At 33.4% G+C, this 23,302-nt stretch overlaps 4 protein-coding genes across 8 annotated transcripts; all 4 read left to right on the top strand.

The window, feature by feature from the left end:
- Positions 1–681: 681 nt before the first annotated feature.
- Positions 682–6,099, top strand: LOC111013575 (uncharacterized). The gene is given in 4 exon segments (XM_022288039.2): positions 682–1,319; positions 2,785–2,952; positions 4,161–5,080; positions 5,082–6,099. Coding segments are annotated over 4 exon segments (2,442 nt in total). The 5' UTR covers positions 682–785; the 3' UTR covers positions 5,902–6,099.
- Positions 6,100–11,163: 5,064 nt separating this feature from the next.
- Positions 11,164–16,684, top strand: LOC111013682 (uncharacterized). Its single transcript, XM_022288182.2, has 3 exons — positions 11,164–11,795; positions 14,314–14,481; positions 14,691–16,684. The coding sequence occupies exons 1-3, from the start codon at positions 11,262–11,264 to the stop codon at positions 16,437–16,439; spliced, it is 2,451 nt and encodes an 816-aa protein (XP_022143874.1). The 5' UTR covers positions 11,164–11,261; the 3' UTR covers positions 16,440–16,684.
- Positions 16,685–16,909: 225 nt separating this feature from the next.
- Positions 16,910–19,222, top strand: LOC111013683 (uncharacterized). 2 transcript variants are annotated; one of them, XM_022288183.2, is made up of 5 exons: positions 16,910–17,410; positions 17,710–17,857; positions 17,994–18,205; positions 18,300–18,476; positions 18,922–19,222. In XM_022288183.2, the coding sequence occupies exons 1-5, from the start codon at positions 17,219–17,221 to the stop codon at positions 18,997–18,999; spliced, it is 807 nt and encodes a 268-aa protein (XP_022143875.1). In that variant the 5' UTR covers positions 16,910–17,218; the 3' UTR covers positions 19,000–19,222. The 2 variants fall into 2 exon arrangements, with proteins under 2 accessions (XP_022143875.1, XP_022143877.1); XM_022288185.2 differs by having other exon boundaries at positions 16,921–17,410; positions 17,770–17,857.
- Positions 19,223–20,232: 1,010 nt separating this feature from the next.
- On the top strand, positions 20,233–23,283 carry LOC111013765 (kinetochore-associated protein KNL-2 homolog). Of its 4 annotated transcripts, none has more exons than XM_022288289.2 (9): positions 20,233–20,529; positions 20,619–20,704; positions 20,822–20,966; positions 21,091–21,229; positions 21,791–21,853; positions 22,194–22,453; positions 22,791–22,881; positions 22,956–23,014; positions 23,091–23,283. In XM_022288289.2, the coding sequence occupies exons 1-9, from the start codon at positions 20,437–20,439 to the stop codon at positions 23,139–23,141; spliced, it is 987 nt and encodes a 328-aa protein (XP_022143981.1). In that variant the 5' UTR covers positions 20,233–20,436; the 3' UTR covers positions 23,142–23,283. The 4 variants fall into 4 exon arrangements, with proteins under 4 accessions (XP_022143981.1, XP_022143982.1, XP_022143983.1 ...); XM_022288290.2 differs by having other exon boundaries at positions 22,221–22,453; XM_022288291.2 differs by lacking the exon at positions 21,791–21,853.
- The last annotated feature ends 19 nt before the right edge of the window (positions 23,284–23,302 follow it).

A 23,302-nucleotide genomic window follows, 5' to 3' on the forward strand; every position in this document is an offset into this window, starting at 1 on the left:
GATATTGTTTCAAGATAATCATTTTTTTGAGTACATAAAAATGAGAGATCGAACTCATAAAAGAGATATATATCAATTATCACTGAACTATGTCTACTTTGGTAAAGTATAAAGAAAAAATAATAATATTCACACAGGCGCTTGACAATACTTTATGAGTATAATAGAGGGAGAACAATGATCTCTTTAAAAGTTCAAAATTGTATTTAAATAAAATTATAATTCACAGTAATTAATCAACGTTAATAAAGTTGTATAAATAAATTATAGATAATTTATAAGAATATTTTAGAATAAAATACTACAGATAAATCTTATGAGAGATGACCCAACTATCGAACAATACTCATCTTTTCAATAAAAATATATTGTAAAGCTACTCAACTAATTAAGTGTATCAAATTGAGATCGATCAACACAATTACTAAAGTATAGGGATTGAAACAATAATGTAATGATTTTTTTTAATATTTTTTTCTAAGTATTGATCTTCTCTGGTTGACATTGATTTATCTTATGATTTGAAACAAAATGTTAAATATATTGGAGTGCCATTATTATTCTCCCAACATGTAATTTTACAAAAATTAATGCTAAAGTATTCCCAATTCCACTGTGCACCACCAAACATTGGCTTATATATTAAATGCAAAGTTAAAAACAAAAAAATTGGAACAAAGACAAGACTCGATCTTTTTACACACTTTGCTTTAGTTACTTACTTCTTTGCTCTTTGCTTCTCTCTCTCTCTCTCAACCCACTTCCGATTCTATTGTTCAATAATAATGGCGGTGGCGACGGCGGCGCTGTGGCGGATCCGGCTCGGCTCGGCTTTACGAGCGGCTTTGGCATGCAGCATAGTCGGCGCGGTCACGCTCTTCGGGCCGGCGCCGGTGCGTCACATGCTCACGTTCTCGGCTTTCTCTTACGTCACCACCGTTTCGATAGTACTTTCCGACGCCGTTTCCCTCGGCCACGCTGTCAGAGGTTGTTGCCACGTGGCTTGGGCTGTGACGTCGGTTTTAGTCACGTCCGTGCCGTGCTTGTGGCTGATCGGAACGGCGCGGTTCAACAGTGTAGCGGCGGCGGCGGCGGTGGCCGTCAGCGCCTTTGTGGTGGCGCTGTCGGAGCGGGCCCATTTGCTGACGAAGCGCATCGCGTTTGGACAGCTGGTGATTGTGTACGTGGGGACGGCGATTCACGGCGGTGAGACGAGTTTTTTTATGCACCCACTTCGCGTTGCGTCGAGTACGGCGGCCGGAGCTCTCGCCGCCGCCGTTGCCATGATGATTCCGTACCCACGCCTTTCCTCCTGCCAGGTAAAACGATCGTTCAGAGACACAAGGCAAAAAATTTCATAGAAAGTTCAAAATTTTACCTTCTAATTTTTTTACACATTAATATTTTAAATCTTTAAAATTTAAGGGCAGGGTAAAACGCAAATTTCAAAATTTTCTTGACAATCATTTTTACCTTTTTAAAATAACCATGTAAATATATTTTCACCTATTCATTTCTTTATTTTTTTATCTACTTTTTAAAAAATTTTGAAAATTAAAAAGGTAGTTTTAAAATATTTGACGTTGTTTTTTTTTAAAAAAATTTGTCTAAAAATTTAAATGTACTTTTAAGAAAAATAAAAACAAATTGAAGAAAATATTTTTCTTTGGGCTTTGATACTGAGTTGCTGGCCTAACTTGGTCACTTTACCACTTTAACTAGTAATTTTTTTAATGTGGATGAAAATAACAATGAAAATTTATTTTTTAAAATATTATATATTATAAATATGGAGTAAAGATTTTAACCTTCAAACTATATACAAATTAATGCTGTTGCTTTAATTATTTGAGATGCTTATTTGTTCAATTTATGATAAATTGAACAAAATATTAAAAGTTAAAAAGCGGTAATTAATTTCCATTTCAACTATGAGATGCATTGGATAAAGAAAAAAGTACTAAAATCTAAGCAATAAAACATAAAAAAGACAATATGATCACTAAAAATGTCTAAATTTTATTGAAAAAAATAAATCTATAAATAATTATATAAATCAAGACTCACAAAAATGATATACCGACAAAAGTTTAATTAATTGTTTTTTTATATATTTAAAGTAAATTTTGATTCACGCAGCCAAGTGTAATGGCAAAAGGCGATCTTTTTTTTTTCATAAATATTTTTAAGAACAACATATTCTCAAAATTATTATTGTTTTTTTCAGTACATATTCTCAAAATTATTAGTTGTAAGTGAACGGTTTTATTCACTTCTGAATAAAAAGGAATTAAAAATGTTGAAAGTTAGATTGATTTATAAGATGTGTGTATGAAAATTCGAGTAAAATTATATGCCATTCTTAGAATATATTGGCCCACCAAATTGTATAATTGCTGTGAATATGAAGTTCCAAAATCAATGATGGATCTTAAATAATTTAAATATTGAATTATACGAAATGCTCCTATGGTTGATTTTAATTTTGCCTTCAATCACTTTGAAAGTTTTACTTTTACCCTCAACATTACAAGACATTTTATATAATTTATTTGGCTTCAATGGACATAAATTTTATCTCTAATTCTCTAAAAAGTTAAATTACAAAAAAAAAATTAATAATAAAGTATCTATATGGAGACTAAAATCAAAATTTTTAAAACACCCAGAGCTAAAACTGATAGCAATTATTATATTTAAGAACAATACTTAATTTAATATAGTTTAGTCTAAATAAAATTAGAATATTTATGTATAATAATTTTGTTTTTTGTGTGGGGGCAGATAAGGAAACTTTGTAGAGGCTATTGTGAGAATGGTTGCGAGAGGGTGGGGGCAATGGTGGAAGGGTTCGGTGCGAAGAATAAGGCAGGGGCAATTCCGTCAATTGCCGAAGCAAAGTCTCTATCAGCGACTGCAACAAAGCTTCTTCGAAGCATCAAGATAATTCTGGTAAGCCTACTTCAGCTTCAATTTTCGTCAACCAAAAGCTTGTTTTTTATTTTTTATTATTATTATTATTTTTTGGGATAAAAATGCTATTATATGGTATGAAAATAATAATGGTTCCAATAGATACGACAACTTTTCGTGTAGGAATAGAGAACAATTAATACTTGAGAAAGGGATTGAATTTGGGGAAACTCTCTGCCATAATGTGAGTGCTGAAAATTGGGCTAGTTTGAGATTGTTCTAGAAAAAATTGCGATTTTTATCGGAAGATTTGAATTTTGACAGAGTGCTAGGAAGTTTTTTCTTGAATTTGGATCATGTTTCAATTGTTTTTTTAATATAATAAATGAGAGAGATCGAACTCATGACCTCTTGATTATGAGTTAAGTTAACGTGAATTTAAATTTTTGTTGAAAAAAAGGTCTAAAATTTAATTATGGGTTTTAAAATGAGTGAGCCAATTTCAACTTTAAGTTTTTAATTATATCACCTCTTTGAATACATGATGGGATTAATAACTTAATTAATTTTTATTTTGATATTCGTGAGCTAGTTATTGAAATACGATATTATTTCTTTTAATAGCGTTCGATATTTATCTACTTGACTTCGTGGATAAATTTCAAATACATTTTTATCACATGATTTTAGGTGTTTTGTTAGTTGAATTTTGTATGATTTATTGGCTAGTTAATAGGTAATTTTTAATTTAAGTTTGATGAAGTATTATTATTATTGTTGATGAGTTGAAGGACTAAATTATTGTTACTCTAATCAAAGTATACTGGCAAAAAAATGTTTTTCAACCTTTGTGAATTTTTATTTGATGATAATTTAATTCATGTACTTATGTCAACTGCCAATCTTAATATAACTCAACTGGGTGAATATATATCATTCATCCAAACGTCAAAAGTTTAAATCCTCAACACATATATTATAAATATTAAAATATCGAAGGTTCAAATTTCATTCTGTCGTTGAAAATTAGAATTCAAATATTCTACATCATATGCACTTAGTTGATTTCGGTTACTGTACTTTTTTAACTTTTAGTGGAACATTATACTCTCATTTTCATCCACTTTAGTGCCGTTATATTTTAATCATGCATGAGAATGAAGCCCTATGGTACAAGAGATGATCTTATGTAATGACTATGATTAAGCGATTTCTGGTGTTTAAGCGAGTCTTGTTCTTGCGAACAGGTGGGGATGAATTGGGAGAGGCCGCGGATCAGCCTCGTGAAGCCCGATCGCCGCATGGACATTGCAGGAAAGTTGGAAGAATTTGAAGTGGCAATGAGAGGGATGGAAGCCGCCTTAACTTCCCCTTCATTTGCCTTCGGAACAATGGACGAACAGCTCTGCAATTTGCCCAAAAATCTCAAACCCAAAGCCATCACAAAGCTACAGCAACTCAAAATCTCCATTCCTCCTAATGCCACGACTGCGCCCGAGACGAAGGCCGTGTTTTCGACCCCCATTTCTCCCATTGCCCCTCACAATCTGCCGCCTTCTTTCTTCTTGCGTTGTATGGAAATCATTCTGTATGACTCCACCGCCGCCGCCGCCGCCCGGAATCTCGTCCCCAGCGTCGAAAACGGCCAGAGAGCCAACGGGGAGGAAGCAATCGATTTGGGGGGCCATGGTACCAAAAGTACTCGTTGGGGCATTTTGTCGAACATGTTGCCGACGAATCAGAGTTTGTATTTTGCGCTGAAGTGCTCGGTTACTTTGGGCCTGGCTGTGTTTCTGGGTCTGACTTATACAAAACCCAATGGGTATTGGTCTGGGTTGACGGTTGCCATCAGCTTTGCAACTGAGAGGCAAGCAATTTTTACTGTTGCAAACGCTCGAGCTCAGGGGACTGCAATCGGGTCAATCTATGGTGTCATATGCTGTTTTATTTTGCAGAAATATGAGTATCTATGGCTCTTACCTCTTCTCCCTTGGGTTGTTTTTACCAGCTTTCTAATCCATAGTAGAATGTATGGTCAATCTGGTGGAATAGCATCAGCATTAGGCGCGTTGCTGGTTCTTGGGAGGAAGAATTATGGGATTCCATCCGAGTTTGCAAATGCTAGAATCACAGAAGCTTGCATTGGATTGCTTTGTTTTGACAGTGGAGGTTGTCTTCAACCCAACTAGAGCAGCAACTCTGGCAAAAGCTGAGTTCTCAAAAAGTTTGCGCGCCCTTCAGGATTGCATCGAAAGGGTAATCCTCATTCCCCAAAAGAACTTGAATAATGAATCTTCCATTTTCATCCAGTTGATAGAAAAGCACAAAATTCTGAAATCTCATGTTGGTCAATTAGAGAAGTTCATCATAGAAGCTGGGTATGAGCCCAATTTCTGGTTCACCCCTTTTCAAGGTGGCTGCTATGACAAGCTTCTGAAATCTCTTCAGAAAACAGTGGATATCTTACAGTTTCTGGTTCATGAAATGAAGTTTCTATCTCTAGAACTTAATAGATCAGGGCTTGTTGTGAAGGAGCTGCATGATAGTTTAAGTGAAGATATGGAGCTTTTCAACAAAAAAGTTGGATGTTCTCTGAAATTCATGGAGAAGGTGAGTCTAGTAAAGTCCCTAAAGGAATTGCAGAACAAAAACCAGAACCTGTGTGATGAAATGGAGATGGGGAAGTCTCAAAATGATGGATGCAGAGCTCTTGGTCTCAGTGAAGAAGATGTTGAGAAAATTGTGGGTTCCTTCTGTCAAAATGCAAATGAAATATTGAGCAAAGTTTACACAAATGATGAAGGCGAGGCAAATCTGAAAGGCCAAATGACACTGTGTTTGGGTTCAATTGGGTTCTGTATGGAGTGTCTGATGAGAGAAACAATGGTGATGGAGAAAGAAGTGCTTCAACTGTTGAAACTGGAGAATCCATCCATTCATATGAATCTGCAAGAACTTTCAACAACAGTAAATGCTCAGTGTAAATAATAAACTGAGCACACATTAAACACTTTGTGATATTTTTATATAGATATACTTAGTTTGCTTTGCAGCAATCAGGCCGAAATTTCTGGCCTGAGTAGTGCAAAAGCATGAGATCTGTGCAAATTCCAATTAACAAAGAATTGAAGGATTTAAATGCCTGATTTGTTTTTTAAATAAAAACAGGGCAAGTGACTTACTGTACCTAATATATCTTTAATCTTGATTTGTGCAAGTTTAGTCTATTGATAAGTCTCTCCCCAACTAATCTAAGCTAACCATGAAGGAATAACCCTTCTCCAGGTTTCCATCTGCCTTTGCAGCAAGCCAAGTACCAGCTTCAGCCATTGTCTTCTGAATAATCTTCAACCAGATTGAGAGCTTGGGCAGAATCTGATTCAATCATTAGATGTTTGAGCCCTAGTTTGTTTTCATAATATAGATTAAATTGATTAGAACTCACAACTCAAAAGAATAACTAATCAAGATTATTTATCAGTACCTTGTCTATGTCATATCAAAAGACAAAGAAAGAATAGAGTAATCTTGTATCAAACACCTCTCCTTGTAGGTTGAGCTCCAAGTTTTTGGAATGCGTGTGTGTGTCTATATATATATATAATAACTTCGACTAAAATTAAAAATATATGTCAATTACTGTTTAGTTATACTCGGTTCTTATTATCCTTAAATAGTTTAAAATAATTATAGTAAAATTAAGGGGCAACTTGAGATATGACAAAAAAAAGTTAGGAAAATAAGCAAAATAGCAACAAGGTTTCAGTTTTTCAAATATAGTATTTTTTGGGTAAAAAAACGGAGGCCCACGTTCTAAATTACAAATATACCATGTAGGCCCGAACCAACAATAAATTACTTCTGATTGACTTCTGATATACTAATGATTGACAGATATACTCCTGATATATATCAGTGATATATGTTTGACATACATATAGTATGAAATTGATTTACTTCTGATATAACTATGAAATCTACTGCTATAGGTGACATAGAATTGATTGACTTATGATATACTATTGATTTACTTATGATATAACTATGATTGACAGATATACTCCTGATATATATGCGATATATGTTTCATATGTATTTGATATGAAATTGATTTACTTCTGATATAACTATGATATATACTACTATAGGTGATATAGAACTGATTGACTTTTGATATACTATTGATTTACTTATGATATAACTATGATTGACAGATATACTCCTCATATATATGTGATACATGTTTGATATACATATGATATGAAATTGATTTACTTCTGATATAACTATGATATCGACTACTATAGGTGATATAGAACTGATTGACTTCTTATATACTATTGAGTTACTTCTGATATAACTATGATTAACATATATACTCTTGATATATATGTGATATATGTTTGATATACATATGATATGAAATTGATTTACTTCTTATATAACTATGATATCTACCAATTATTTCGAACATATTACTTCTAATATATGTTTTATGATATATTAATATATGAAATAATTTTTTTTCAGATAAAAGCAATGGTACAAACACGAAAAATGAATAAAAAAACATCGTCGAAAATGTTGATGTCGTTCGTCCCAAAAGACAACATAAACCAACGCCAAAAGTGTTGTTTATGGAAAAACAGAAAGCTTTAAAGATAGTATCTCCGAAAACACGACAATCACCAAGAACGAAGATTGATGTCTCAAGCTTTTACCTAGAGATTATACAAGAATGAAACTTACGCTTTTCTAGACTGTTGGAACTTATGCTTCTGGAACTTATGCTTCTTCTTTTATAGAATTTTAAGAATGACATTGTTAGTCTACTTTTGGTTTATGCTACTGGTTCGTTTTGATGTTTAAACCTTTAAGTTTTTTGGTTGAAGGACTTTGCTGCTGATTTGATGTTGATGTTGATATCCAAGAATGATATTTAAACCTTTTAAAAATGACATTGTTGCTACTTTCATTTTGATCTTTAAAACTTTAAATAAAACTTAATTGTATATATCACAATGTATACTTGATATATCGCTGATATATTATTGATATACAGAAAAACCCTAAATTTCTATTTACCTCTAATTTCTAATTGATTTTTCATTCATAGTAATTTCGAAAATCACCATTGACGTTCACATTCACGTTCCTTTCAAGTTTTTCTTTCTCATTTTCAGTAAGTATCAAATTTTTTTCTCATTTTCCATGCATGCCAATACCTACTAATTTCTAATTGATCAAAAAAATACAAGACAAAAGGTTAAAGCAGGTAAAATAGTGATTTACTATTATACAACTAATATAGAACTGATTGACTTTTGATATACTATTGATTTACTTATGATATACCAATGTTGTCAAATATACTCCTGATATATATGTGATATATAATAACGAAGCGATAACTGAAAAGGGTAATTTGGGAATATTGAAAATTTTAAAATCAGGATTTTCAAAAAAATACTATATCTGAAAATATAAAAAAAGCATGCTATTTTGTTAAATATAGAAAACTTATATGGTACCTATTACAAATCTCCTAAACTTAATCCAAAGTAAATTAAAAGTAATTGAAATTGAAATCAGCGACAATTATTCAACGAAGACTAAATACTATATTTTTGTCACACCAAAATGAAAGAGGATTCATGAACAGAAACCATTCTCCTCTCCTCTCCGTCTTTTAGTTGAGCCTACTTATTTTTCACGTTTAAATTCTTTAAGAACTATATCTCTTTTTCAGTATTTGGATTTTGATTCATGCTAATTATTGTTACATTTTTAATATTTATTATTGAATATTGTTTTGACTTTTAATCGAGAGATTTTTATTTATTTATTAGAGAAACATATTTGATTTTTTATTTGGAAAATAGAGATTAACAAAAATTCATTAATTTTTCTGTTAAGTTACTCGAAGTAAAAATTCGTATAAATAATCCCCTACCAACATTTTCATAACTCATACAACTTATACATCATACTCTATCTTCTCTACTTTTTCTATTTTCTCTCTTTTGTTATTTTCAGAGTAATTGGCTAAAAAGATGAGTGTTTTTGTTATAGAGTTTTGGACCCAGTGTAAAGTGGCATTTCAATTGTGGATTGTTGTAACTTGAGTAGAAAAAAACTATACAAGACCTACTCTCTCGATGGTAGATAAAGAAATATACACTGTAGAACGCTTAAATCTCCTTAAAAGAGGATGAGATACTCGTGTCTCAACCTAATTCTCAGTATTAATTTCAATAATTCTCAATACTAGTTTATCATTTTTTTTTTTACCAGAAACTGGCTTTATTTTAGTATTAAATCATTAAATTTTGGATATGGGATGCGTTCTCATTTATTTTGAGTTACGTAACTTTTTTGACTGAAAACGATACTGCGCTCTAAGAAATGCGACTTGTCGTTTTTCATCCTGTTTAAATTACAGCCGTATATTAATATTTAATCACATCTCCTGCGAGTCAAAGTAAAGCAGCAATTCTCAGACTTTTTTTAAACCCTTTTTTAATCTACAATCTCAAGAGAACTTAGCTTAGCTAACGCGTTCTTCAACTAGTTGAACTTAATGCAAAAATTTCAAATATTTTATACATTAATCATAAAATTCGGTGACATATTATTGATGTTTTATTTATCAATACATATAATTGATCAGGATCGATAGTTAAATTTAAATGGTCAAATTGAACCTAGCTCAAGTAGATAATGAACTTATAACCTACTTTAAAGTCGAATGTTCGATATCTACTCATGTTTGTTGTTTGAATTCTAGAAAGTAAATGTAAATTGACAATAAGGTATTGGAACAAAGTATTTGTTAATCAATAAAACTATATTACATCAATGAAATTTCTATACTATCTAATTATTTTAATGAAATTATTATTATAAAAAATAATTTTTTTTTGGCTACTGTTGTGCTATAAGAAAAGTTTAATACTAAAATAATTTTGTTTAAGTTCATAAATCAAAATACCTATTTTGAAAGTTTAGAGAGTATGATAGAATTTAAACCTATAAAGTAAATATAAAATAAATTTACAAAAATATTAAGTATTTACTAGCATCGAACAGATTGCTAAATACTTTTGTAAAAAATAATTATCAGATAACTTTAACAACAATAACGAATTTTGTATTCCTTTTTATTTTGACGTTCTATGATTTAGGTTCAAGTATTTTCCTAATTAGATTTGAGCATTAATTTTGACATGTACTTTTCAATGTCTTCTTGGTTTAATTTTATATAATTTAGGTTTAAATACTATTTTAGTCAATTATGTTTTTATTTATTTTAGTCCATATACTTTCAAAACAACTATTTTAATCTCTCTATATACTTTTAACTTTTGTTCATTTTAGTCTATATACTTTTAAAACGTCCATTTTTGGTCACTTCATTTTTATTTTTAGAATTTAGCTATAAATTCATAGGTGCGTATATTTACAACAACTTGTGTTAAAATTTTATAAATATAGATCAAAATGGTCACATTTTAAAAATATAGGGATCAAAATGGATGTTTTAAAAGTATTAGACCAAAAACTTATTCAAATAATCGCTAAAGTGAATATATATATCTCAATGGTTAAAGCATGCATGTACTTATACAACATGTGGGGGTGAGAATCGAACTACTGTTTTGGTAGAAGATAGATGCTTTTACCAGTTGAACTATGCTTAATTTGACTCAATGATGTAATTTCCCTCGGTAAAACTTCATTTTTTTATTTTATTTTTAGTAAAAAATTAATTAAACATCAACAAATTAATATATTAAAGCTATATATATATATATATATATATATATGAGACAAAATTAGTATTTGTAGTATTAAACCGGACATTTTTGTATGACATGAATGGTTTGGTTGGGCAGAGAAATTTGTTCCATGTCTTCGTCCTCGAAATAACTAAAGGGAATCTTTTTTCTTTGCCCCTCTTCCTGACTCATAATTTTTGACATCGATCCCGTAAAACTTTATCTATTAAGTAAATGAACAAAATACTTGTCTAAATTAAGGTGTGGTTAAACAATTAAATTTGTTTTGTCTAAGTCTTGGTCTTTCTCTCCTTTATCATTGTTTATTTTAATCCATAACGAATGGCAAATAATATTCGTACAGTCAATATATATATTATTCTTCAACATGAAAAAATGTCACAATAAAATTCCTGGTTAAAATATTCCAATTATACCAAACTTTGCCTTATATATTGAATCGAAGTCTTACCAAAAATGGGGAAGAGAGAGCGAAAAATCACTAAAGACTAGAATTTTTTTCACGGTCTCTAATTTTCCTTTCAGAGACAGTACAGACAAAAAAAATACATGGCGGCGGCCACGGCGGTGCTGTGGCGGATCCGGCTGGGCTCGGCGGTGCGAGCGGCTGTGGCATGCAGCATAGTGGGCGGCGTGACGCTTTTCGGGCCAGCGCCGGTGAGGCAAATGCTGACGTTCTCGGCTTTCTCTTACGTCACCGCCATTTCGACAGTGTTATCCGACGCCGTTACGTTCGGCCACGCCGTCAGAGCTGGGTTCCACGTGGCATGCGCTGTGGCCCTCGTTTTAGTGTCGTCCGTGCCGTGCCTGTGGCTGATCGGACCGGCGCGGTTCGACCGTTGGGCGGCGTCGTTGGCGGTGGCGGTGAGTGGGTTCGTGGTGGCGCTGCTGGAGCGGGCCCACTTGCTCACGAAGCGAATCGCGTTTGGACAGCTGGTGATTGTGTACGTGGGGACGGTGATTAACGGCGGTGAGACGAGTTTTTTTATGCACCCACTTCGGGTTGCGTCGAGTACGGCGGCCGGAGCTATCGCCGCCGCCGTCGCCATGATCATTCCGTACCCTCGGCTCTCCTCCTGTCAGGTAATTAAATTTAGAACCATCAATAATTAACTGTGCCTTCCTCTATTTCTCCTCTTTAGTTTTGTTTTTACTGCAGGAAATTAACACTGAATAAAAGAAAAATAAAAAATGTTCAAAATATGAAAATAGTACTTAATTTCATAATGTCAATGTCAATAAAACTATCGACATCGAAATATCGATAAAATATCGATATCGATGGATATTTCTGTAATAGTTAAAAAAATAAAAAAAATCGTAAAAAATATTTAAATGAACAAATAAACATTTTTCTATTTCTAAATTAGTTAAAAATAATAAACCATGATATTGTATATATTAGTGACATTTTGTTGATATTTTTCATATTTTGTCGAATTTCTTGTACTATGATGGAAATATCGATTTACTCCTCATATCGATGTCGAACTTATAAATATGTGGATGAAAATGTCGAGGTGCCAATGGATATTTTGTTCTTAATATTGATAATTCACCCACAGCTCTTTTTTTTCCCCAAACAACCATCCATTCAAATTTGTAACATATATATTTTTGCAAAAAAAAAAAAAGTAACTAATTGTAAAAAAATTAGTGATGGAGAATGGATAAAATTGTTACTTGGATACTACTTATGAAACTGAATCCACCAATTAACAAAATTCAGACATGTCAAATAGCAAACTATATTTTATGTCAAATCATGATAACAAAATAATAATTTAACAGTATATTGGATCGATATTTTTACCATAATTTAATGAATCTTTTCAATCAAATTACTTAATTAAAGATTTTAAATATATTAAAGGTAGAATTGAAAAATCGAAAACATCAAAAATAAAATTAAGAAATACTTAAAAAAAATTAGGGACCCTTTTGTATATAATTTAGCGCATGAAAAAAAAAACATATAAAATAATACTACCACCATAAAACGTGTCCAAATACAGTTAAAAAAAATACTTTCCAACCCAACTATATATAAAATCAAGTAGTACGAGGGGAAAGAAAAAGCTCGCAATTATGATTCTATAATATTAAGAAAAATTGCTAACACAACTATAAAAGAACAAGCTCCATAAAAAATATCCTCAATTTTAAATTTCAACTTGATTGTTGATAAACAATATATTAATTTTAGTGGATTTTATGAAGGCTTTCAAAAAAACAGAAAAAGCTCATTTTAGACCCATTAAAAATTTAGATAAAATTATATATGTACACCGTTACGATAAAACTATGTATGTATATGTATGTGTATATATATATAATTTAATAATTATACAAGCATCATCGCTCAATCAATGTACTTTTAAAACCTAATTCAACTAAGTTTAATTTATCGTTAGAATATTATATTTAAAAAACTTTTTGAAAAGTAAAATAAAAAAACTTGAAAATTTAATCGAAAGAAATGAAGTTATATATGAAAGTAGCTGTACCCATGCACTAACTTAACTAAACAATATAGTTTTATAGATTTTTTGATTACTTCAACCATTCTAGACTATAGATCGAATTATTGACATTTGAAATGGTATCATGTGTCTTTTATTTTCTTTTAAGGACAACATGTAGAGTGGGAAATCGAATTTGAAACCTCTTAATTGGAGATATATGCAAATCACTGAATAACTATACTCGTTTTGACATTAAATGTCTTATATACTAAGTTACGTTTGGATGGAAGAATTAATGAAGTTTAAACGAAACTAATTTTAGAAATATTCATAAACGTTTAATTTTGTTTCGTGTCGGAGTCGGATCCATTTAAAAATGGAGATTTCCCCTAAATTTGGAATGGGGCATGTGGACCCTCCGTGAGAATTTTTGCCTGTCATCTTTACGAATTTGGACTCTTCAATCTGGTGTTTGAAACTCGGCAATCTGTTGGGTTTGGTAATTTCCATTCCCTTCCTAGAATACGTGAGTCCCACCAAAATTCTATAATTTTTATTACATGAAAAATTAACACTACAAATAGTTGTATTTATTCTTCCTTTACATGAGTATAATTCAACGTTAAAATATTTTATTGAAAAATTCAACACCCAATTTGCTATTTACCATCGCTAAAAATTTAACAGTCTGATCTTCATTTTTCAAAGAGCATAAAAAACATTCATCTTTCCTAAGATTGGAAGAGGAATATTTTACTCCTACTCTTATACTCGAAGGTCATAAATCGTCAATACCAGCATAACGCTGAGGTATGTTACTCATTTTGTTGAGGTTCTTGCGATAGCAGTATTTTAAATTATTTAGAAAAAAACTCATCAATTTTCATCTGCATTTAATGTCAAGAAAAAGTAAAACAAATTTAAAGAATAAAACAGAAAAAATGATAAAATTAGTAAAACTGTCTACAAATTAGATAACTAAATGTAATATATTTGTTAATATTTTGATAATTAAATTAAATTTCATAAAAAAAATACAGTTCACAAATTAAAATTAAGGTATAAAAAAAACCTAAATTGCATACTTTGAATATGAAAAATAATCAAGAACATAGCTTAACGATTTTTGGTGGCAGATGAAGACATTGGGTAAAGTTTATAGGGAAAATGTGTGCGAGAGAGTTGGGATTCTGGTACAAGTATTTGGTGCGAAGAGCAAAGCAGAAGCAGCTACGTCAATCGCTGAAGTCAAGTCTCTATCCACCATGGGAACAAAGCTTCTCCACATGATCAAAACAAATATGGTAAGTTCGTAACCCAACTTCGATTTCGATTCTCGTCTCTTATCAACAAAAGTTCAATGGAATAATGCTATTATATTGTGTCATAGTATTTAGATGAACCAGTAATTGTATGATTAGATTGTTCGAGATCAATTGAATTTCTTTTTTTAAAATTTTAAATGTCATTATGTTTAATTATATAATTGCTGTGGTTTTTCTCTCGTGAGCAGCGGGGAATGGATTGGGAAAGACCACGGATCGGCCATGGAAGGCTCAATCGCGTGGCCGTTGCGGAGAAGTTGGAAGAATTTGAAGTAGCAGTGAGAGGGATGGAATTCGCCTTAACTTCCCCTTCCTTTGCCTTTGAAACAATGGACGAAGAGCTCTGCAATTTGCCCAAAAATCTCAAACCCAGACTGATCTTAAAGCTACAGCAGCTCAAGTGCTCTGTGCCGGCTAGTGCCACAACCGCGCCGGAGACGAAGGGTTTGTTTCCAGACACTTGGCCGCTTGGTAGTTCTCCCATTATCCCTCAGAATATGCCCCCTTCTTTCTTCTTGCGTTGCGTCAAAATCCTTCTGTACGACTCAACAGCCGCCGCCCGGACTCTCGTCTACCGGGTGGAAAACGGTCGGAGAGCCAATGGGGAGGAAGCAATCGATTTGGGAGAGCATGGTACCAAAAATACTCGTCGGGCCATTTTGTCGAACATGTTGCCGACGAATCAGAGTTTGCGTTTTGCGCTGAAATGCTCGATTACTTTGGGTCTGGCTGTGTTTCTGGGTCTGGTTTACACAAAGCCGAATGGGTATTGGTCAGGATTGACGGTTGCCATCAGCTTTGCAACTGAGAGACAAGCAACATTCACTGTTGCTAACGCTCGAGCGCAGGGGACGGCAATCGGGTCAATCTATGGTGTCATATGCTGTTTTATTTTGCAAAAATATGAGTATTTATGGATCTTACCTCTTATCCCTTGGGTTGCTTTTACCAGTTTTCTAGTCCACAGTAGAATGTATGGTCAAGGTGGTGGAATATCATCAGCATTAGGTGCATTGTTGGTTCTTGGGAGGAAGAATTATGGGATTCCGTCTGAATTTGCTAATGCTAGAATCACTGAAGCTTGCATTGGATTGCTTTGTTTTGTGACAGTGGAGGTTGTCTTCAACCCAACGAGATCAGCAACTCTGGCCAAAGCTGAGTTCTCAAAAAGTTTGCGCGCCCTTCAAGATTGCATCAGAAGGGTAATCCTTATCCCCCAAAAGAACTTGAATAATGAATCTTCCATTTTACTTGAGCTGATAGAGCAGCACAAATTTCTGAAATCTCATGTTGCCCAATTGGAGAAGTTCATTGTAGAAGCTGGGTATGAACCTAACTTCTGGTTCACCCCTTTCCAAGGTAGCTGCTATGATAAGCTTCTGAAATCTCTTCAGAAAACAGTGGATATCTTACAGTTTCTGGTTCATGAAATGAGGCTTCTGTCTCTAGAACTCAATAGATATGGGCATGTTGTGAAGGAGCTCCATGATAGTTTAAGTGAGGATATGGAGCTTTTCAGCATAAAAGTTCAACGTTCTCTGAAATTCATGGAGAAGGCGAGTCTAGTAAAGTCCCTAAAGCAATTGCAGAACAAAAACCAGAACCAGAGCGATGAAATGGAGATGGGGAAGTCTCAAAATGATGGATGCAGAGCTCTTGGTCTCAGTGAAGAAGAAGTTGAGAAAATTGTGGGTTCCTTCCGTCAAAATGCAAATGAAATATTGAGCAAAGTTTACACAAATGATGAAGGCGAGGCAAATCTGAAAGGCCAAATGACACTGTGTTTGAGTTCAGTTGGGTTCTGTATGGAGTGTCTGATGAGAGAAACAATGGTGATGGAGAAAGAAGTGCTTCAACTGCTGAAACTGGAGAATCCATCCATTCATATGAATCTGCAAGAACTCTCAACACAAATAAATGCTCACCAGACACAATAAATTGACCACAGAAATCAAACACTTAGTGATATATATACAGAAAGTATATGGTCTAAGCAGTGCAAAATCATGCGATACACTTATTATACACCTAATATATCTTGATTTGTGCAAGTTTACTTTATTGCAATAATTGTATTTTATTTTCAAGTCTCTTCTCCTGATCACTATTAACCTTTTTCTTTATTTGGTGCAACTTGTTTCACAACAAGTAGTAATGTTAGCATGTGCAAAAGCCATTTACACTTTTGATTTGCAAAATCACTTTCCCAAAAGATCAAATTTTAAATATTGTTGAGTAGAGATTAGTTATTATTAATCTCGAATTACAACACTAAATTATGTGTAGAAGTTTTCATCAATATTTAATACCAACTTTTGATTTTGTTTTTGTTTTTCTCTACTGTCTTCTGTTCAGATACTTTATCTTTTTCTTGCATCTACCGTAACTGTAAACTTCAATGGTTGAAATATCTAAAGATTCGAAGCCCCATTAAACGCCAAAATCTCGCCTCATCTCATCTCACCTCTTTCAACCTGCTCCTTCTCTTCCCTTCATCAAACCCTATTCCCCCAATTCCCTCGGCATTTTCCTCAATCTGTTTCACGTTTTTCAACAGATTGATTCGTGGGTTGCGGCCATTTCGCAGCACGCGAAATCCCTCTAAGGATCTCTGTTTTGGGTCGAGAGGATTTTGATTCTGATTTCTGATTTCTGGGGATTTCGTTCTAGGGTTTTTGACCCGAGAAATTTTTGGGGGTTTAAGGAGGAGGAGGCTATGTCGGCTGGAGTATGTGGAAAGCGGGTGGGGTTTGAGGAGATCTTCGGATCTTCTTCTCCGACGGCCTGTTCTTCGGCAAAGAGGTCCCGGTGGTCCAGTTTCGGATCCCCGACCCGATCGGAGTTCGGGTCCGGACCTGAGGATTCTGCTTCGGTTCTGCTTCAAATGTTTCCGGGAGTCGGTGCCGAGGTTTGTTGCGTGAATTTTTCATTTTTGTTTTTACTTGGAACGATGGCACGTTTATGTTTCATTTCTGATTCAGGGTATGAGGAAGCTATATGAATTTCACTTTTAGGGAGCATTACTTCTGCTCCATGTTATTGATTCTGTCTTGGATATCTGTTTATAAGTGATGCTTCGACATGTTATCAGAAAGGAATTGCATAAAGATGGTTTGATATCAAGATATCCGTAGGAATCATAATCATTTAATTTGTCATAAATGAAAGCTCTTGGGAGATCTGATTGTTCTTTTTCTGCACATTTAGCGGGTCAAAACTGTTCTTATGAATCACAACAAGATTGAAGATGCAATTGATGTTCTACAGGTGCCTTCCTTTGACGACTTTAATGCTCGTGTCGATTCTGCAACAATCGGAAATTGTTCTACAGTTCCTGATGAGAGAGCAGCTACATGTAAGTTGTTATTATAATTCCATATTGTTCGACATTGGTTTAAACTAGTTCAAAGGCTGAAAAAGTAGATATACTTGGCTTGGATATCTTCTAAAAGAATGAGTTTTTTTTTTTTTTTTTGGATTTCTGTAATCAGGCAGTCAAATGTCACACGAGAAGGTTGAAAAAGATAAAGACGTTAGTTCAGCCGTTGCTGAAGGAAATGCAATGCATGGGTCCAAGTGGGTGGATATGTTTGTGCAAGAGATGACGAATGCAATAGATCTTGACGATGCTAGAACTCGAGCTGGAAGGATTTTAGAAGCTTTCGAACATAACGTAACTGCGTTTTCAAGAGAATCAGAGGAGGTAGTGTAGAAGCATTTTCCATTAGACTTTTTAATCTCCTTTTGATGAAGTGTCAAGAGGTGAAGTTTATGTTTCCTTCCACATTGTATTGCAGTTAAAACATGCTTCTTTGAAGGAGCATTTGCAAAACTTGGTAAACGACAACCAAATTTTAAAGAGAGCTGTAGCCATTCAGCACGAGCGCAATCTCGAGCAAGAAGAGAAGACAAAAGAAGTTCATCAGTTAAAGCACGTCTTATGCCAGTATCAAGAACAAATTCAAAGTTTAGAGGTATGCAGATTGCTTACAGTTATCATGTTATGTGCCTAAATCCTTGTGATAGTTTGACTTTTATATTCATTCATTATTTTCACCCATATCAGCTATTACTGCAATATCTTTTGTTTCTAGACTTGGCTGTCCTGGTCATATTTTTGGTATTGATTCTATGACACTATATTTGGTGTGTCTATTGATTCGGTATCTGCGATGTTATTCAAATTAGAATGACACGACTTGTCTCAGTGGTCGTGTTCTTGTTTATCGGGGCTTGTGTCGGATCTTATACCCTGACTCAGTGCAAGATTAAGAGAAGTTAGACCAAATCAGAATAGTCGTTGATATCGTCCTCTGTTCCTTGATTCTAGATGCAGTCTTAAGAGAAACGATTCTGAAAAAATTACTCTTGTTATAAAAGCTACAAATTCTCATGTTGCTATGAATTGTTGTTGTGCAGGTAAGAAACTACACTTTAAATCTCCATCTGCAGAGGGCACAATCTGTTTCAGGACACTTCCACCAAGACATATTTTAAGGTTGTCTTTTTGTTTCATTAATTTTCTCTATACGATAACTTATTTTCTTTCTTTGACCAACATTTGAGTTGAAGTTGATGCCAATATATTATAAAGTTATTTTGGTGGTTGTGATATTCAAGCCAAAGCCATTTTGGCAGTTTGTTGTAATGAAAAGTTCAAGTGCTATGTATTATTGTCTTCGACTTAATATTTTAATGTCACTCCTAATTTATGTATTCATATTTGATATTCTTCCGACATTATCCTTTACACATCATACATCCTTTACCATAGTTTCCTTTTCGGTTAAATTTCACCTATCTCAACCGATCTTGTGGTTCAACTATCGAACTCTATAACATAAATCGTTTGCAGGTGATATTTTTAATATTAAAAATCTAATTGATATATTTATTAAATTATCATGACTAAATTACTATATTGAAAAGTATGAGAGCTATATTTGTAATGCTATATCCTAAAAGGAAAAAAGGGGGAAAAAATCCAATCCTATACGTGTGATAAAAAGAAGGTTTAGTTATAAATCTTATATTTTAACTTTCAAGTTGAGTTTATTAGCTTTTTACTTAAATTTTTTTAATAAGTCTTGAACTTTCAAATTTTTTTTTATATTTTTAATAAATTTTGAAGCTTTCAATTTTATAGTTGATAAATATTTGGCATCAACTTTTTTAGTTTAATACTTACATTACATGTCAAAAATATTATTTATGTTTTGGAAGGAATAAATGATAGGCTGATTTCAAACATGTTTAAGTCTTTGATGAAGTAATCATTAACTAAGGAAGTTAACATATAAAAGGTATTTTAATTTTGAATAAAAGATATGTTTTAGTCTGTAAGAGAGGTTTTTTTTTTCTTTCATTTGTTTAAAATTTAGTATCTATTTTTATAAAGTTTTTATTTAGTGTCTTATGCTATAAAATTTTTTTAATTTTGTCATTCATGGTTGATGATAAATTATTAAATTTATATGACATAATACTTAGTAAATTGGCAAAATTTTAAAGTAGAAAAAAGATCACAAAAAATAAAACTCAAAATTTTTATCAATTTTTTAAAAATTTATAAGAAGAATTAGAGAGTTCACTACGTTTATGTGATATAAATTTACTATCAAGTATCAACTATACTAAATTAAAGAATATTAAAATATTAAAAATTAATTAATATTAGAGACTAAAATATATACTTGAACTTTAAATAAATCTCGATCGAGTAGCCGATAAGCGGAGATTTGGGAAGAGAAAAAATTTCTTAAGTAATTCCGAAATAAATATGAATATCACATCGAAGCGTCGAAATACGAAGCAAGCGTTCCCGCGCCGGTGTCATCTCCTCGAACGATTTCAAATCATCCAGAGGGAAAAAGAGCGAAAAACTTAATGCAAAGAAATCGCTGCTAAAATCGCACCCGGATTTCTCAAAAGATCATGGCTTCTACTCCACAATCTCATCAAACTACAACCCCCAACGGCGACCCCAAAACCCGCGGCGGCGCCGCAGCTTCTTACTTCCAGAAAACAGTAAGCCCTCCCTCGAAGCGAAAAATCCCAGGTTCCTTTCAAAATTCTTCTACTGTTCTGATTCTGTCTCTTATTGATCCAAAAACAAGGTCTGTTTGCACGATTGGTGGTTAATTAGAGCTGAAAATGACTTCAATCGAAAAACGCTAGCCGTCGCTGGGCTCACTTCCAGACCGTAATCCCCTTCCCTCTCTCGCTATTTCTGTTTTCTTCCACAATTTGCTTCAATCTGTTGCAGATCGAGCAGCAATTCGTGAATTTGATTTGGGATTTTATAATTTGTTGGTTTTAGGGAACAACCTGTTCGAGTATTTTCTTCTGCGCCGATTGTTAAGAGGTACGATGTTTTCACTCTCGAGACTGCGGATGGAATCTGTGTTGTTATTAAGGGTTTCATAAACAAACTCCGTACTACTGATAATGGGTTCACAGATGAGGTTTGTATCTGAGTTCAAAACTATAAATTTCATACAGGATTTTTTATAAAATGGCTATGTTTTTCTCCTTTGTGTAATTTGTTGGTTTCTAATTTGGGTTTTGTATAACTTTCACAATAAACAGGTTTTTAAGCATTTTGTGTTTGGGTTTCCTCCTAACTGGGAAACTTATGCGGAGAATTACTTTGAGGGAGAAGCTTTTGATAGTGCTTCTGCTGCGGGAAATATTTCTGATACAGACAATTTGCTATGTAAATCGAAAAGTAAGTGCATTTTGATGACATTTCAAACTACTCTTCCTCTCGGACAATCTGAGACTTCTATATTTGCTGGACACATTGTTAAGCACAATACATAGGCAAAATAAATATGTGCTAGACATGAAAATTTCAATATGATCCAATAATTGTATGTGTCGAACACTATGTTAAATACAAGAGCCACACATTAGACCCTCACAAACCTATGTTAAACAATTGTTGGACACGAAACTGAATTTTTCAAACTTTTACTTAATTTGTAAATGGATGGAAATAAGAAATATAGGACAGAAATAATAAATTTTTGAGAGCGAAAAACATTAAATTTTTGACATGTGAATAATTGAACGGTATATTTTAGTAAACGTGTCCTTACCATATAACATGCCCTAAATTTTTAAAAAACTACGTGCCATTGTGTCCTTATTGTGTCTTGTCTGTGTCATGCTTTAAAATGCTTCAGTTTTTGCATATCATTGAAACTGAGTTCTTTGAAGTTCTGTACCTAACCTAACACCTACTTCTACATCTTTCTTTCACTTTGATTCTTTGAATGGGCTGCAGACGCTTGCATAAACAACTGTACTTTCACCAATATCAATTCTCCTTTGTGTGAAAATTGTCCAAGTAAGTTGAAAATCGTGAATACATGTTTTAGATGTTGAATCACATAGAAGAAAGTTAGTTTGGTTTTGAATACTTCTTCTACATTGTCTTTTTGACATAAATGTAAGGAAGTAACACAAAGTTCTCACTTGAAAATCACTGAAATCTATAAAAATGTTCACTTTGATATAAAAATAGAATGTATATTTAAATAACGTGTCCTTATAGAGTTGTTGTGTTGTTGGCATCAACTATAACTGACATTTCTAGTGTTTATATAATGTCGTGCTCACGTCTCATGTTCGTGTTTGTGCTTCTTTATGTTACTAAAATGAGAACCACTCATCCTTCGGAAGTCTAGTGAATAAGCAAGATAGCTATGTAGCAGATGGTAGTCCAGTGGAAAATGATGCAAGACAAGAATTGGATCATGGAGATACTATGGCCCAAGATGTGATGCAGAATGCAAGTGCAACTAAAACTGCTGTGCCTCTCAAAAATCTGGTTGGTTCACCCCATAAAACTGGTGCTAATATTCAAGGTGAAGAAATTGAAAACAAAAGAAAAGGAGAGCAAGATTGTTGCAAGCAAGCCAAGAGGAAAATTCTCTTCATTTCACCTGTAAGTCATTTCTGCAACTCAAGATGTGTATCCATCGCTTCCCTTAAATTTCCAGATGTCTGGTATTGAATTTTCTTATGAGTTTGTTGAGTCTCTTCACGATTTCAAAGCAATAGGAGTATTGTTGTTCCTGCTAAGCTAGATCTTTCTCAGGATGACACAGATTGAATCAAAAACCCGTTTTTTTATTAGTTTAAGGATATGTGGGGTGGGGATTTGAACCTCCAACCTTTTAGCCGAGGATAATATATACCTCTAGTTTGACTAAGTTAAATGCGTAATTGTAGAGTGTATTTTGGTTATGTTTGAGGTGGTTATAGAAGGGGGATTGTTTCAGGGAAGTGGTATTAGGCAAAGGCAAAGGCAAAGGGAGGAGAAAATCTGCATTAAATCTCCAGAAAGTTTGAGTTATGGGCGATCTCGATCAGGTGAGAGCAACATATTGATTCTGAAAACAAAGAAATTGCATATGATGATGATGATGTTGATGATGGAATTGCAGGGAGATTACTTCTGCCGGCGATGGAATTTTGGCGCAACCAATTACCTGTTTACGATGCGGTTAGTGCTGTGGTTTTCATTTTTATCTGTTTTGTTTAGTTATTACATACGATTCTGTTTCTTTTCATTGGTTTAGGATCGGAGGATTAGAGGAATTCAGGAAGGCCTGCCGATGCCGGAGGATTAGACCAATACAATATATCATTTTACATGCATATATTATGTTTTTTTTTTTTCCGGGTTCAATGTTTAAAATTAGTTGCTTTCTAAACATTCAAATATAACGTTTGTTTGCGTTCTAAATAGATTATGCCGGAGGATTAGAGGAACGTGTTTGTTTCATAATAT

Source organism: Momordica charantia (assembly GCF_013281855.1).
Source record: "Momordica charantia cultivar OHB3-1 chromosome 1 unlocalized genomic scaffold, Mcharantia_2.0 BLBB01000001.1, whole genome shotgun sequence".
NCBI classification, from domain to species: Eukaryota; Viridiplantae; Streptophyta; class Magnoliopsida; order Cucurbitales; family Cucurbitaceae; genus Momordica; species Momordica charantia.

Coding starts and splice junctions, on each gene's coding strand:
- LOC111013682 (XM_022288182.2), top strand. CDS start 11,262: ATGGCGGCGGCCACGGCGGTGCTGTGGCGGATCCGGCTGGGCTCGGCG. Junction 11,796..14,313: donor CTCGGCTCTCCTCCTGTCAG/GTAATTAAATTT, acceptor TTTTGGTGGCAG/ATGAAGACATTGGGTAAAGT. Junction 14,482..14,690: donor ACATGATCAAAACAAATATG/GTAAGTTCGTAA, acceptor TCTCGTGAGCAG/CGGGGAATGGATTGGGAAAG.
- LOC111013765 (XM_022288289.2), top strand. CDS start 20,437: ATGGCTTCTACTCCACAATCTCATCAAACTACAACCCCCAACGGCGAC. Junction 20,967..21,090: donor ATAATGGGTTCACAGATGAG/GTTTGTATCTGA, acceptor CACAATAAACAG/GTTTTTAAGCATTTTGTGTT. Junction 21,230..21,790: donor TTTGCTATGTAAATCGAAAA/GTAAGTGCATTT, acceptor AATGGGCTGCAG/ACGCTTGCATAAACAACTGT.
- LOC111013683 (XM_022288183.2), top strand. CDS start 17,219: ATGTCGGCTGGAGTATGTGGAAAGCGGGTGGGGTTTGAGGAGATCTTC. Junction 17,411..17,709: donor TTCCGGGAGTCGGTGCCGAG/GTTTGTTGCGTG, acceptor CTGCACATTTAG/CGGGTCAAAACTGTTCTTAT. Junction 18,477..18,921: donor AACAAATTCAAAGTTTAGAG/GTATGCAGATTG, acceptor GTTGTTGTGCAG/GTAAGAAACTACACTTTAAA.